Source organism: Pinus tabuliformis, chromosome 9 (genome assembly GCF_031772625.1).
Source record: "Pinus tabuliformis cultivar Carrire ecotype Pingquan chromosome 9, CPIR1, whole genome shotgun sequence".
Taxonomy (NCBI): domain Eukaryota; kingdom Viridiplantae; phylum Streptophyta; class Pinopsida; order Pinales; family Pinaceae; genus Pinus; species Pinus tabuliformis.
Window position 1 is genome coordinate 878951283 of NC_142307.1, and position 14873 is coordinate 878966155.

A 14873-nucleotide genomic window follows, 5' to 3' on the forward strand; every position below is an offset into this window, starting at 1 on the left:
CTGGCCTTCCTTCATGCCATGTTGCCTTCTTCATGCCATGTTTCCATAAGGATCTTTCATCCTACTACATGGGCATCGATGGTGGAATATATCCATAGATCTTCCCTCGGCAACCCTACATAAGCCCATCCAGATATTTGTTCAAAAATAAGAAATGAACATATAAATCAAAATTACCTTTGTGATGGTCTTTCATCATGACATCTTCTAGTTTACATTAGCATCCTGCATACATATTGACACATCTCCCAAAGATACATATTGTCAAGGGTCTCTTTCTTTTTCAGACTCCATTAGAGTCTTCATATCTTCCATGGAGATATCCTAGTCAAATCTTCTTGGTCTTTCGGATGTTGATTGTCTTTACCATGGTTGCATATTCCATGATCTCTTCCTTTCTTCACACATTTCATTCCCAGGAATTTCCAATCAGAATTCCTCAATTATAGTCAACCACCTCATATTACATATGAGGACATATTATGTTGATTTTAGTGAATGTGTGACCCATGCATTTTTGTATTCCTTCGAAGGAGGATATCCTTCTTTTGATTATGCTTTCAAGATAAAGCATTGATCCATGTTACCTGCAACCATATGACATGACTCTTCAATATAGACTGTATACATACCTCATTTTCCTTTGGGTTATCCAAACTTCCTGCAGTAGCTTCCTTGATTGAAAGAGCTTCAATCCCTTGATCTGCTTCTCCTTTTATGTCATAATACCATCATCCCATGAATTCCACAAGTTTGGAATTCTTGATGAAACACTTGCTTCCCCTCATGATTGGTGAACCTTTCAATGAAGATTCCATCAGAGAATCTTGAGGATCTAAAGTATCCCCATAAGCAAATGTTTCCTTTTGACAGATGTATGATGGACCTTGTACTAGATGACCTTGCCACTTATGTTTTCAATGAGATTCCCAAGAGCTATATCCTTGACTTTCATAGATTCTAACCATTTTTCATGCTTCTCTATGATGTCTCGAGCTCTTTCTTTCAATGCTTCCATGATGCTTTGATGCATCCCATTATTTTACTTAGTGAATCATGATAGCCATATCTTACAACAAAAGACTTAGGAACTTGAAAAGAACTTATGTGATGAAGGCTATCTCAATAGTGGAGATCTATTACTTCCTCCTTGGACTTCTTATTTTCAGCTTCCTCCACTTCCTCGGTGATGTAGGCTTCTTCTCTTCCTATTTCGTTATTGTCCTTCTTGAGCTTAGAACAATCTCTCCTATATTTCCCATATTCTTGACACTCATAGCATTGTATTTTAGCCATGTTCTTATTCTTTTTCTGAGGACCAAACTTTCCAAATTTTCCCTTTCTTTTTGTCATAGCAGCATATGCTTGATTTTGCTCACCTGCTTCCACATCAGATTTGGCCTTTAGTCTAGATTCTTCAATTTTGCATAGTGACCATAGATCCTGGAATGGAGTAGCTTCTTTGTTCCCATAAATACTTGAAGTAAAGTTACCCCACTCTTTCGGTAGTGCATTTAACAAAATTGTAGTCATTTCTCTATCAGACATGACTTCTCCCAGATCTTGTAGTTGATCTCGGATTTCAAATAGCCTCATAAAGTATGAGGCTATTCCATCTTCCCTTGACATCTTCAGCGTGTAGAGTTCTTGCCTTAATGAGATGACTTCTCCAACAGTGCTTACAGAATACAACTCTACCAGTTTTTCATAGATTTCTTTTGAAGTTTCGAGTTTGGATACATATGGGATGAGGGGATCCTTGATAGATTCTATGAGAATCCTTTGAGCCCTAACTTCCCCTTTCATATACTTTGCAAGAGCTTGAGCATCTTCCTTTCTTGGTTTAGTGATAGATCCTTTGACATGTTCCATAACCTCATTTTCAATGAGATTCAGATCTGTCATTTTCTTCCATGCAAGATAGTTTGAAGCCCCAACCAATTTGTTGCTTTCCTTGCAAAAAGACATTTTGACAGATTTAGATGTGGACATAAATATACTTACTTGATAGGATGCTCCTTCTCCTTGTTGCTTTCTTGATGTTGATGATGATATAAAGAATAGAAAACTTCTCCTTGATGAAGATAGTTTTCTTCAATAATGATCCTTGATCCCACAAAGGGGGACATCCCTTTTGATGGTGAAGTCTTGTTGATGAAGATCAATGATGACTTCTTGTTGATGTCTTCAATGGTAGGAATCTAGGGTTTTGATGCTTTCTTTGTAGATCTTGACTTCAAGATGATCTTCGCTTTGATGCCTTCCTTGAGATTTGATCCTTCCTTGACTTAGTCACCTTAGCTTTGAAACCATGTTGATAAATCTAGGGCATCAAGGTTAAGTGATTTCTCTTCTATTAGTCACTGCTTGTGAATGTTACTTCTTAGATTAGGATATTCTTTTACTTATGTTGGTATAGTATTATTCTTCATCAAACAACTACCAATGCATGAACCATAAAGAGACAAGAGACACAGAATATAGGTTATAAGCCAGGGCCAAAACCTCTCCTACTTGAGAGGAAAACTCACACAAATTCTTCTTCTTATAGAGATTCCAATTGACGAATACCATGACCAAGACCCTTGACTTATTTGCCACTCCAAGACAAAGACACAAGTTCCCTTTTCACTGCTTCTCTTTCGTGCCCAAGTTAACACTTTATCCAACTGCTTGTCCTCTTTGTACTTCAGCGATATTTCAGATTTTCGGTCCTTTGTTCAGCATTGCACTCCTTGTCTCTATTTCAGAAACCCTAGCACATGTGTTTGACCAACTTTGACCCTTTATCTTCCTCTCTTTAGAGGGATACTTTCGTCCCTCAACTCGGCTACCTTTAGGCTTGACTTCTTGAATTCGGTTGTCTTAGTGGTCTTCAATAACTTTGGCTTTTTCTGCACTAGAAATAGTGCCTTTACTTCGCACATGTGGAGGTTATTTGATTCAACAACAGTCCAAAAAGAGGCTAAAAGACTTCAATGTTCCTTCCTTTCTTCACGCTGGTTATAGGACTCTTTAATGATGACATTCGCACTTAATATCAGCTTTAGACCTTGACCGAAATTTCTGCTTTGAAATGTGGACGTGCTGCCCTATTTATAGTTGTTATAGCCTCATAATAAGTCGACTTGTCATCCAGCTAAGCCGACGTGTCATTTGGAGAGAGAATGTTATTCCTTTTGAAGCCGACTTGAAGGGAGATGCTTGTGCTTGTCTTGGAGGGCTATGTACACTTATCTAATGACTCATACAAAATGTAACATGCCCAAGAAGGGTCCTTCATACATGACATTGATTCAATTTGACTTTTATGACTAGATGACAAAACCTAAAGGCTCACAATGGGAGCCATTACTAAAATAAAATTCCTTTCTCATGAAACCCATGAGACAAGCATTACAATAATAATTTTATTTTTCTTCTTTTCATCATTTACATAAAATCACAATTACACATGTCATTATGAAGACCAAACCTAGTTACACTTTTCAACAATCTATACTCGAGCCCTTGGACTAGTCACCAAACAAGTACTTTGCCATCCACAAAAGCTTCTCTATCTCCTTTATCTTCCAAACAAGAAACAGAGACAAGATTCTTTTTCAAACCTGGTACATAAAGAATATTGTTGAGATGTACATTGTTACTAGATTCCAGCTCTATGGATACCTTTCCAACTTTTTTGACTGCAGAGCTATGATTGTCTCCAAGTTCAACCCTTTGGAACAGCTTCTTTTCTATCATGCTTGAAATATTTCCACGCTCTCTACTCACGTGTCTTGATGCTCCACTATCTACCAGCCACATGTCATCATCATTTGCAATGGAACCTGTTAAAGAAAATATAATGCCTTAAGTTAGATAATAATAGAAAGTGATGAAGTTTAACCTAATAGTGAACTCATAATTAGAATTTAATAATCCACGGAAGCTCTAAGTTTGGAAAATTAACCAAGTTTAACAAATTTGGTGCTCAGAATCTAAATAGGGATATTTAAAGTAGAATTTATTAAATTAAGACACAGCGACATACCTAACTTCCACGTTTGAAGTTGATACCAAGCTATCGTATCTCCAAATTTGCTCCCGTTACCACAATTACCAAAACCTTCATGCCAAACTGGGCACAACCTCGGTACCCAGCTCCAGAATACTTTAGAATTTCAATACTCTGGCCCCTATGCCAAAAAGCATCAAGAACAATCAAGGTCAGTGATCCCCACTCCGTCTGTAACTCTCTGTTGGAAAAATTCCTCTTTCCTGCACTTCCACTCCAAAGGCCAAAAGATCCCCCCTCAGTAGCATCCCTACTCCTTATATTTCTTTGAACCACTGCCTTTCTTCCCTTTCCCGTCTCAGTGTCTCTGTCTCTGTTACGTGGAACTCTACATGCCCTTGAATTTTATTTGATTTTCATGAGATTTTATTGAGTAGGTTCACCTTTTAAAAAGGTTTCCTACGTAGGATTACTTTAATTAGTTTAGTTAAGGTTTATTTTATTAATTAAATTAATTTATTTTATTTGTAATTTTAATTAAATATAATTTCTAAATTAAATTATAGTTTTCTTTTAATTAATGATTATCATATATATGTATATAAGGGTGTTATACGTATCAAATACCTAACTTGATATACTCATTATATTCCAGTGAGATAGGAATTTATTTCGATAATAAATTCATTACCTTAATTTAGACATTTCCCAGTATTAGCCAGTATGTATATTAGTGCAATACATGTGGGCCCATGCACATGTAGATTTCATATGGATGCCCATATATATCTTAATATTCACATTTTGTTTGTAATTGTAGGTGGGCCATTACAAAAAAAAAAAAAAAAACCTTATCGCCTTTCATCTTCTTTGGTTTTTCATATTCAACATCTGTTGCGGAAGCATATTGTTTCCATTTTCTCTTCTTGTTATTAGCCACATTAGGACAATCTCTCTTGAAATGCCCATATTCTTGACAGCCATAACATTGGATCTTTGATAAGTCTTTCTTCTTCTTATGAGAGGAAGAAGATCTCTTTATCGACTTCTTGTGTTGAGGTCCAAACTTCTTTCACTTGTTCTTGAAGCAAGCTGCAAGGGCTTGAACTTCGTCATTTTGATGATCTCTAGTCATCAATCTTGATGCTTCTTGAGCACAAGATGCCCATAGTTGTTCAAATGTATGAGTTTCCTTCCAGTTGCTTATACCTGCTGCAAAAGCATCCCATGATCTAGGAAAACCATTGAATGTTGTAATCACTAGTTCTTGATTAGGAATGGATTCACCATTTGCTTGAATCCGATCTCTTATTTGTGAAATCCTTATGAAGTATGAAGCCACGGTGTCATCATTGGTTATTTTTGTATTTCGAAATTCATTCTTCAAGTTCATTAATTGGCCAACATTCTTGATAGTGTAGATATTCATTAGGGCATCGTACATCTTCTTTGAAGTATCAAGTTTTGCAATGTAGGGAATCAAATGATCCCTAATAGAGTCCACTATAAGACTCATAGCAGTGATGTCATCCTCCTTGAACTTTTATTTTCGTGCTTCATCTTCTGGTTTAACAACCTTCCCTTTCCCAATGTCCAAAACTTTGTTTTTAGCATGAAGAATATTTATTATTATTCTAACTTTCCATGCTCTAAAGTTTGATGCTCCCTCTAACTTGTTTTCAGATCTCATAGAAGAATCCATAGAATCCAATCTACAAGGACTTGAATAAAAACCTCTCTAGGGTTTTGTCAAGGTGATGTCAATGTTCCTTCCTTCCTTCACCAAAGCTCTAATCCCATGTTGATTTTCTTAGCACAATTAGGGTTAGCACAATATTTCTAAAATTATGATAATTACTTTTGATGTAGATCTTCTTTTAGCTTATTCCAATATATCATTTAGCAATTATACTTCAGAAATTCAACCATAAAGAACAATAGAACAGTAGAGATCACAATACACAAAAGAAGACAAGATTTACCCTAGGAAAACCCACCAAGGGGAAAAACCCAACAACCTTTTTCAATAGAGAAATTCTTCTTTTTCAATGAGAGACACACCTAGACCTATGGTCAAACCTTGTCTTCCCCTCCAAGTCAAGTCACCCAATCAGATCCAGCGACTCGCTCTACCTGCTTGACCCAGAATTTCGACCATCTTGCAATATCCAATTGCCCCAAAAATTTCAGACTTGCAGCAGTTGCCCAGTCACCCAGAAAATTTTGGCTCCCTACAACAGAATGCCCAAAAAAATGCAAACCATAGAGAGATCAATCCACACATGTCCTATTTCGTCCTTCTTGTCCTTCTTTAGCTTCCTAGAAACTGTCTTTGTGTGGGATAAATTGAATGCCCAAGTGGAGAAGGAGGAGCTGCCTTTATGTAGTGATTTGTCTAGGTTGAATGGGTGTCTTTTGAGCTAGAGCTGACTTGACTTGGAGGAAGGCCGACTTGACAACTTTGGGGCCAAAAATTACATTTCAAAAATTCAAATTTTCATCTTTAAAAAGTCGAATGGGACTTCGACTCAAAACAAATTTTCTTTTGATTCTAGCATTTATAAATATGCTTTACAATGATAAATACAAATACATCAAGTGACCAAATATACATTATGAAGGTTGACCATAGTTACAAATTCAACCTCTACAATCGCAACAAACTAAACGTGAGGAAACTTGGCTAGAACTTGATTGTTATTTTTTTTCAGCGTACAAGACTCCAAGTTGAATCTTCGCTCCTATCTACCCTTATTGACCTTGTTGCATAGTTACCTGCTAAAGACTTTCCTGCCCCTTCTTTGTTGCTAGCTTGTTGTCCTGTTTTAGAATGGTGTCCAAAAGAGGCAATAACAGCTTTGCCTTTGTATAACCATTCCCTTTTCCCTCATCCCTTGCTTCTCTAACCTTTGACATTTCCTCTCTTTTTTCCTCTTGTTGCCTAATAGTTAAATCTTCATCTATAAAAAAGTGAGAGCCCCTTAAAAGATGCTACTTTCTTAAGAGATTTTCCTTGACATGTGTGCTTGACATGATGATTCTTATGGGCCCATCCATCTCATCACTAATCTTACCCACTCGCCATGCTTGGAAAATTCGACCTTGCCAAAGTAGTTTGTCTTTCAAAAATTCACTTGCAAGATCAAGAGTACATTCATCTTTCCCATAATCTCTCACCCCCTTAATAATTATGTTCGCTGCTCTGAATTGCCTTTCTTTGATTTCTTTATCTTGCAGTGTTCCACGGAGACGCATCCCCCAGGGTTGGGTGCACGCACCCCTCGCATCCCACGCTCCCGAGACAGGGTGACGTCTGGGGGTGTGTTTCCACACGCACCCATTTTGGGGAGTCGTGGGGAGATGTAGGGGGTTGTGTTTCCCCAGTGTGGGGGGTGCGACTCCCAAAAAGGGGTGCTTTTGGTTGTTTGCCCTCTAATTTGTCTAATAACACTTAATATATAGAAAAAATTGAAAATTCACGTATTGAAAAAAAAAAAAAAAAAAAAAACTTTAAAAAATAAATAAAAAATAAAACTAAACTAGAAGTTAAAAAGTTAAAACTTACCTAGGTTAACTTTGTTGAAGAATCTAGGGCACGAGTTTAATGAGATTCTTTTTACACGATAACTATTAATGTTTAGCTTGTTAACATTAGTGTGTCTTCTTTTATTCATTAAATAGCTATCATAACAAAGACACAAGAACACAATAAGTTGGCATTCTTCCAGGGCCAAAACCTCTCGCTCTTGGAGAGGAAAACCCGCATAAAATTCTTCTTATAGAGATTCCAATTGACAAACACCAAGACCATGACCTTTGACTAACTGTGCCTCTCCAAGACCAAGCCATCAATCCTCTTCTTCATATTGTTGTGATCATCGTCATCACTACACCACTGAGACATCCAATACTGATGCAACATCACTGAGATATTCATGAGAGAAAGACTGTTGCACCATATCTCTATTTTTACTTGGTTCTTTGGTTCTGTAGATGAGGTTTCTATAGATGGGATTATATCCTTGAGACAGAGCCATCATTGAGATCATAACTATGCTTAAGGTTGTGACTGCAGAGAGTAGCACCGAGACCCTTATCTTTAAACTTATGCCGAGAATGTAACCATTACAATAGTACTTATCTGAAATCACAGTCATGCCATCCGAAGTATGATCCTTATGCGAAGAGACACAATCCTGTATCCATCTGAGTTTCAACACCTTGAGTTTGACCGAGATTTCAGAGTGGAATGCGAAGGTATCACTATACCTTATCATCGAGATTTTGCTTCTAACTATCCCATCCGAGAGTATACTTCTTCAACACATGCGAAGCTGCATACCTTCATCTTAACCAAGTTATTTCAGAGAGAATGCAAGATATTGTTCCTTTCATTTGCGGTGACCCTAGGTGGGTATATATAGTGGTCATGCCTCCATATTGAGCCGACATAACTAAGTGATCCGTTATGTCTCTGTTGCTAGCCGACATGACTTCAATTTAAATTATTTTGCTGGCCATCGTGATAGAGTTTTCCATCGTTTTGCTTGCTTGTCTTCAGGAGGATTATGTTCGTCTTGGAGGTTTGTTCTTAGACACTAGGTAGCTTCATATACATTACAAATATGCTCAAGAAGAGCTCATGATTTTGACACTTTGACTTTCCTAGACCTATGGAATGAGCAAGAAACTCATTCATATGATTTTAAAAAATAATATTTCTTTTCTTTACAAGTACAAAGATCAAAATTGCATGTATAAATATCGAACCTAGTTACATTTTCTTCAAAAAACTTACTTATTCATTTCCCAAATTCTCTTTCTCATCATCGAGCTTTGTTTAGTGCTCTCTTGTTGTCATCGAGTTGTGCTCTCTTGCCCACCTTCGAGTTGTGCTCTCTTGCCCACCGTTGAGTTGTGCTCTCTTGCTCACCGTTGAGCTCTGTTGAGTGCTCTCTTGCTACTGTCAAGTTGTGCTCTCTTGCCCACTGTTGAGTTGTGCTCTCTTTCCCGCCATCGAGTTGTGCTCTCCTACCGCCGTCGAACTCTGCTCTCTTGCCTGCCGTCGAGCTCTTCTAGAATGGTGAGTAGTGAATTTAATTTTTAAATCAATGTAGATTATAGAATGATGAATGATGAATGGCATGGATCAATGTATTTGAATATTTCATTATTGAATTTTATTATTGAATCTCATGGTATGGATGAATGATGAGTATGTCATATGAATGATGTATGTATCAAAATGAATGATGAGGATGGATCAGTGTATGTCATTATTTATTTCAATTATGAATTTAAATTTTACGTGTGGATCTAAGTCACCTGACACGTGGATTCGGAATTCGACAGATACGGGGATTCGAGTGTTGGATATGGACACATTGACCCCCCCGGAACAGGACACGTTCGAATATGTTATATATATATATATATATTAAAAATTAGATATTTCTTACACAAATTCTCAGTCATGATACAAATTCATTGATTTCAAACATAGATCTTCATCTAGGTGTAAGTTTTACTATTTACAAAGTAACATTATGCATACTACATACAAAACTCAAATACAATTGTAATTTGTGACATGTCACCTAAATGATAAATCATAAATTCATAATACATATTCAATTCATCAATGCTCCAATAGGAGAAAGACAAGATAGTAAGATAAAGATACTGACATCTGTAGTTTTCTCATTAAGTCATCAAAATCAAAATGTGTTATATAGGTAGTGCAATGCCAATGGAAAATATAAATAGAAAATACAAAACAACTACAAGTATACAAGTCTCAAGGCAGTAGGTAGCTCATGACTCATGAGTCATCACTCCTCATAGTCATCATCAAAATCAACATCATTGTCCTGATCATCATGGTCACCACTGCTCTCCTCTGTTGCATCCTCCTCCCCTGTATCCAAGGTCATCTCTACATCTGCTGGTGTGGAGGATGACCCCTATACAGTGTCACCATCATCAAATCTGATAGGCTCTAGCACTGGATCATTGAGATCCATGTTGGCCAATGCCAATTCAACACTGTTGTCCAGACCCATATCATCAGCAAAGACATCCCACATCTTTATCTTTCCCTTCAACCACTCATCCCTATGCTTGTAAATCAGACGAAGGTTGGTGTGCACATACACCATTATCTTTGCCCTGGACTGCTCAAGCTTGCTCTTCTTAACACTATACAAATTCCCATATGTGCTCCAATTCCTCTGGCAACAAGAGGATTAAGTCACCTGAGAGAGGAGCCTCATGGCTAACTACTGTAGAGGAGGGCTTGTTGCCCCACGATTTTCCCACCAAGAATAGAGCTTCTTAGCCCCTTGTCTCTAATCAGATCATATCTTGCAAATCGACCAGTGCCAATGGAAAACTCTGCATAGGCATCCTCCACCTCATCAAGCAATGCTCTATCCTAAAACCCCGCTTGAATGCATCTTTCTTCCCTTGTGAGATTTCACCATCCATGTGAGGATGGAATCTGCGAGAAGGTCCACCATTCAACCACTCATGGTTGTAGTATTTTGGGTTCAATGAGTGAGCCAAACAATGTAAAGGTGTGCAATTCTTGTCCCATTTGCTGACAAGAATATCCTGTATAATGGTGAAGAAGGCCTCTAGTGATGTCTCATACTCGGGGCACTCACTCTGTAAAATAATGCTCCTCGCAGACACAATCATGGAATCCCATCCCTCATAAACCTCTCTTAGGATGGGTTGGTCTGTATCTGCAAATCGAAGCAAAGAAATGATAGGGTCCATGATCTGAATAAGTAGATTTACCTTTTCCCACCAAGCATCATCTAGCACTGTGTCATTCACTCTTTTAGAGGCTACTTGATCTGTCTTTCTCCAAAAAGACCAAAACTTTGAAATAACCATGGCCCCAAGAGCAGTCTTGACCTCCCTCAACCTCTTCAACATGATGAATGAAGAGGAAAACCGTGTATCCGCAATGTTCAACCATGATAGATTGTTGTACTCCTTGTAGATAGTGAGGGCATTTGTATGATTTTGTACAAAGTTACAGTTATGTCATGCATCCTCAATAATGTTACCAATCCAAAGCACATCAGAAGCAATGGATTTTAGTGCTAAGTTCAATGAATGGACAATGCAAGGTGTCCAAAACACTTGTGGATATTTAGCTTCTACAATCATGCTAGCAGCCTTGCAAACAGGTGCATTATTTGTAATGATTTGCACACAAGAATTAACACCTACATCTTCAATAACTTTAATAAACAGCTCACCCATATATTGTGCATCCATTGCTTTCAAGAAAATTGGACCATTCAAGGAAAAACACCATGAATTTGATGAGTGGGTGTCATGCTGGATCTGTCTATCCATCAGAAACAATGCTAACCCTAGATGTTGGCCATGATGCTTTAATAGGCTCAAGCATTTTTTGCACCTCTTTTTTTGCCTTCGTCAACAATGTGGTTCTAAGATTCTCTGAACCATGAGGCACATACCTTGATAGAGCCCCTTGAGTTAGAGCTTAGCACATCTCAATAAATAGAGGTGAGTGTGCAACATTAAAGGATATGAAGTTTTGATAGAAAAAAAGGCAATGGTGAGATCAAGCTCTTCCCGTTTCTCCTTTTGAAAAATCTTGTCCATTGGACCAAGTGAAATTGCCTTTCTTTTTGCTACTTGTCCCCCACTAGAACTCTCAAATGGGAATTTGTTGCTGCCTTTCCTAAAAAATGGAAGGGGGTCATCATTCTTGGTTTTTTTTTAATTTTGCAGCCACATTTGCCATACCAACATTGGACTCTCTTTCCATTTCTTTCCTCTTTTGTAAAGCCACTTTTGCACAAGCTCCAACTCCACAACCTGGTAAAGCCAACAAATGGCCTTTCACACGGAAATATGTGCTCGTGAAAGTATTGTGGCAAAAGTTGCACCTCCAATTCACATTTCCTCCTCCCTTCACCTCGCTGCTTGGCCCTTGCTCTCTTGTGATATATTTCCACAAGGGATATTTCTCAATGTTACATTGAGGAGGAATCTTGCCTCAACATTACTTGCAATAGAGGGAATACTTGTAGCAGACTCTGATGAAATTGGGAGAAGAGGGGCATCTCCAATGGGGACATTCTTCCCCTTCCTTTGCCCCTTCCCTGCTGCCCTTGATTGAGCCATGAATACTGTAAAAAAATAAACCAAAAATGCACAAATTTGTAAAAGAAATGCATATGCAAACTGTTGTAATAAAAATGCAAAAAAATAGAGAGGAAATGCACTTATCTGTTGCTTGAATCTCCTTAAAAACACTCCCACACCCTTTGCTCCTTACTCCAAAACATTCACAGCAAAATAGAGAAGTGAAAGTGAAAAAAAACAACAAATTCGCCTTTTAACACCGCATAGGTGACTTTTCCGGATTTGTGTCTGGAAATCGGGACATGTCGTATCCCAATCGGGACACGATCCGGATTCAATCGTGTCCCAATCGGACACAACATGTCCTGATTTCCGGACGCGAATTGGCATGAATCGTGTCAGATTCGACGGATTCGCGACACATCGGCCCTTTTGAATGAATTTGGTTTCATAGGTGTGGATCAATGTATTACTATTAGTCTATCTATGCTTTCATTATTGAATATGAAATTGAATTGAATATGAACGCACACACACACACACACACATATATATATAGAGAATTAAAAATGATATATCCTGACGTCCCCCCGCACCCCCAAAATTTCACTAAAATTTGAGGGTACTCCCAAACGTCCCCTTGTGCGTCTCCACACACCCGTGTCTCCCCGCACCGGAGTCTCAGTGGAACATTGCTATCTTGCATGCGGTCCATTTGGCTGTTTGTTACTTTTCTATCATAGCAGAATTTTTAGTAACTTGTGCCCAAGTTTTGGGATTATTTGCAAAACCCACTTTCTTATTTACTGCATATATACATTGTTTCTTCGTACAACTTTGTGTGCAAGTTATTTGAGCTTTCAGCAAATTCTCTCTTCTTAATAAGAGTTTTTACTATGTGAAACCATCACGTTAATGAAGACACGTGAAACTCTTTATCATGTTCATATATATATGAAATCATCATCTCAATGAGGATATGTGCATGTGTTTTATTTTCACACATTTAATTTGCCAAATGGGTTCCAACCATATATTTAGTAAGGTTTATAGCGGTCTTCTGTTGAAACCACATTTTACATCTTTGCTATGATGCATTTCTATTGTTTCCATTCCCTGGTCTCTGCAAAACACCCTTGTGATACTTGGAAGTAGCAACTAAAAATGATGCTAGGAACCTTTACTCCTAGGACTAGCTCTTCCGATTTCTGGTTTTTTCCCACATCAATAAATAAATTTCATATCCATAGCAACCAACGCATTTGAAAAGTATGTAAAATGGAGACGTGAAATTTATAATTTGATGAATTTTGTTGTATCTGATAAGTGATCATCTATATTCTAGTGCAACTATTAAATGTGAAATTCCAGTATTGAATTTTAAGCTATATTATCTCTGTTTAGGATGGTGGTAATTTTTGTTCTTGCTTTTCTATTTGTTCTTTTAGATTCAAACTGCATTCCAAAAGGATGAAAATCAGCGTAATCGTCCTACTCGAAAGGATGAGATGCACACATGAATGAGCTATTTTCATGAAACAATATGGGTGGGTGTCCCGAAGTTTTTGTGCCGTATTGATACCTTGCCATGAAGTCAATTGGGATCAGTCGACGAGTACCGTATAATGCACCTCTTATACATTTTTTTCATGGATGTGAAGTGATCCATATTGTTGTTCTACATTTTGAATACTGGAATTATCTTTAGTTGTAATCATATGTGCTTACTCTCTTAAGAAACTTTCATTGGTCCCTATTTTGTCCTAATTTACCTATTTGACAGTTGGACATCCTTTTGCAAGATTAGATAAAAATGCAAATGATGCTTGATGCTTAAAACTCTATTGCATGGAATCCTAGGGTGATTCCAAATGTAAAACTAAAAAGGGATGTATGCTTATTTGCAAGAATTATTATGGATTATTTGAGCATATGTTTTTCTGTATGTAGTGTTGTTCATGATTATGGTCTCTCGGATGAACTCAAATTTGATGATATTTTTTATAGATGAAACGTATCTTTTCCTTACCCTGAGAAACATATTCCCTGTCCAAAATCCATTTTATGTTTTTTGGTAAACAGACAAGGAACTATAATTCATAGAGTTTCTAATGAGGTGAAGTAAGAATAAATTGTGCCTTGAACTTGTAATTATTTTGCAAGATTTAGAGCTTAGCCTTCCTCTCGTGTCTTATGATGCTAGGTAATCCAACAGAAAGCCATAAATGAAAGCTTTTTATATTGAGATCCCTGTGACTGAGTAAATTATTATGTGCTAAAATAGTTGTTCTCTTGCATGGTGGTAAGTGTAGGAGTCCTTACAACTAAATTCTTCAATGTATTGTTTGAGCTTATTCTTTGTTAAATATGAAGAGTAGAGGCATAATAGCCTTGTAACTCCTCATGTGAGCAATTTGTAATTCCTCGTTATTGTTTGTAAGTTTGGCAAAATTTATCTCGACTCTTATTGACTTATAAAGCCTCTCTTTTCTTAAATGCCAATCCTTTAATCTTGGCAAGGAATTGGAAATCTAAGTGGTGATCAAACTTACAAAGGAAATGAAGGCATGGTGAAGAAATTAGGAAAGCAGCATGAAAAGGTTGTACAACTATTATACCTGCCTTTCTGACACTTCATCATAGGCATTAAATTCTGGGTTTGTTAAATGATAATTTGACATTTTACCCACCTTTAATATGAAGATAAACTTGATGGGTGTAAATGTTTAAAACTTAAGATTGAAAG

General features: G+C 37.4%; 1 protein-coding gene across 4 annotated transcripts in view; it reads left to right on the forward strand.

Moving 5' to 3' along the window:
- Positions 1–14072, forward strand: part of LOC149151589 (uncharacterized) — a 269299-nt gene extending 255227 nt beyond the window's left edge. For all 4 annotated transcript variants that reach the window (XM_089441419.1, XM_089441418.1, XM_089441417.1 and 1 more), the window contains one exon: positions 13576–14072. In XM_089441419.1, coding sequence (XP_089297545.1) covers positions 13576–13647 — 72 coding nt within the window. In that variant the 3' untranslated portion in view covers positions 13648–14072. The remainder of the gene's footprint in view (positions 1–13575) is intronic.
- Positions 14073–14873: the final 801 nt, after the last annotated feature.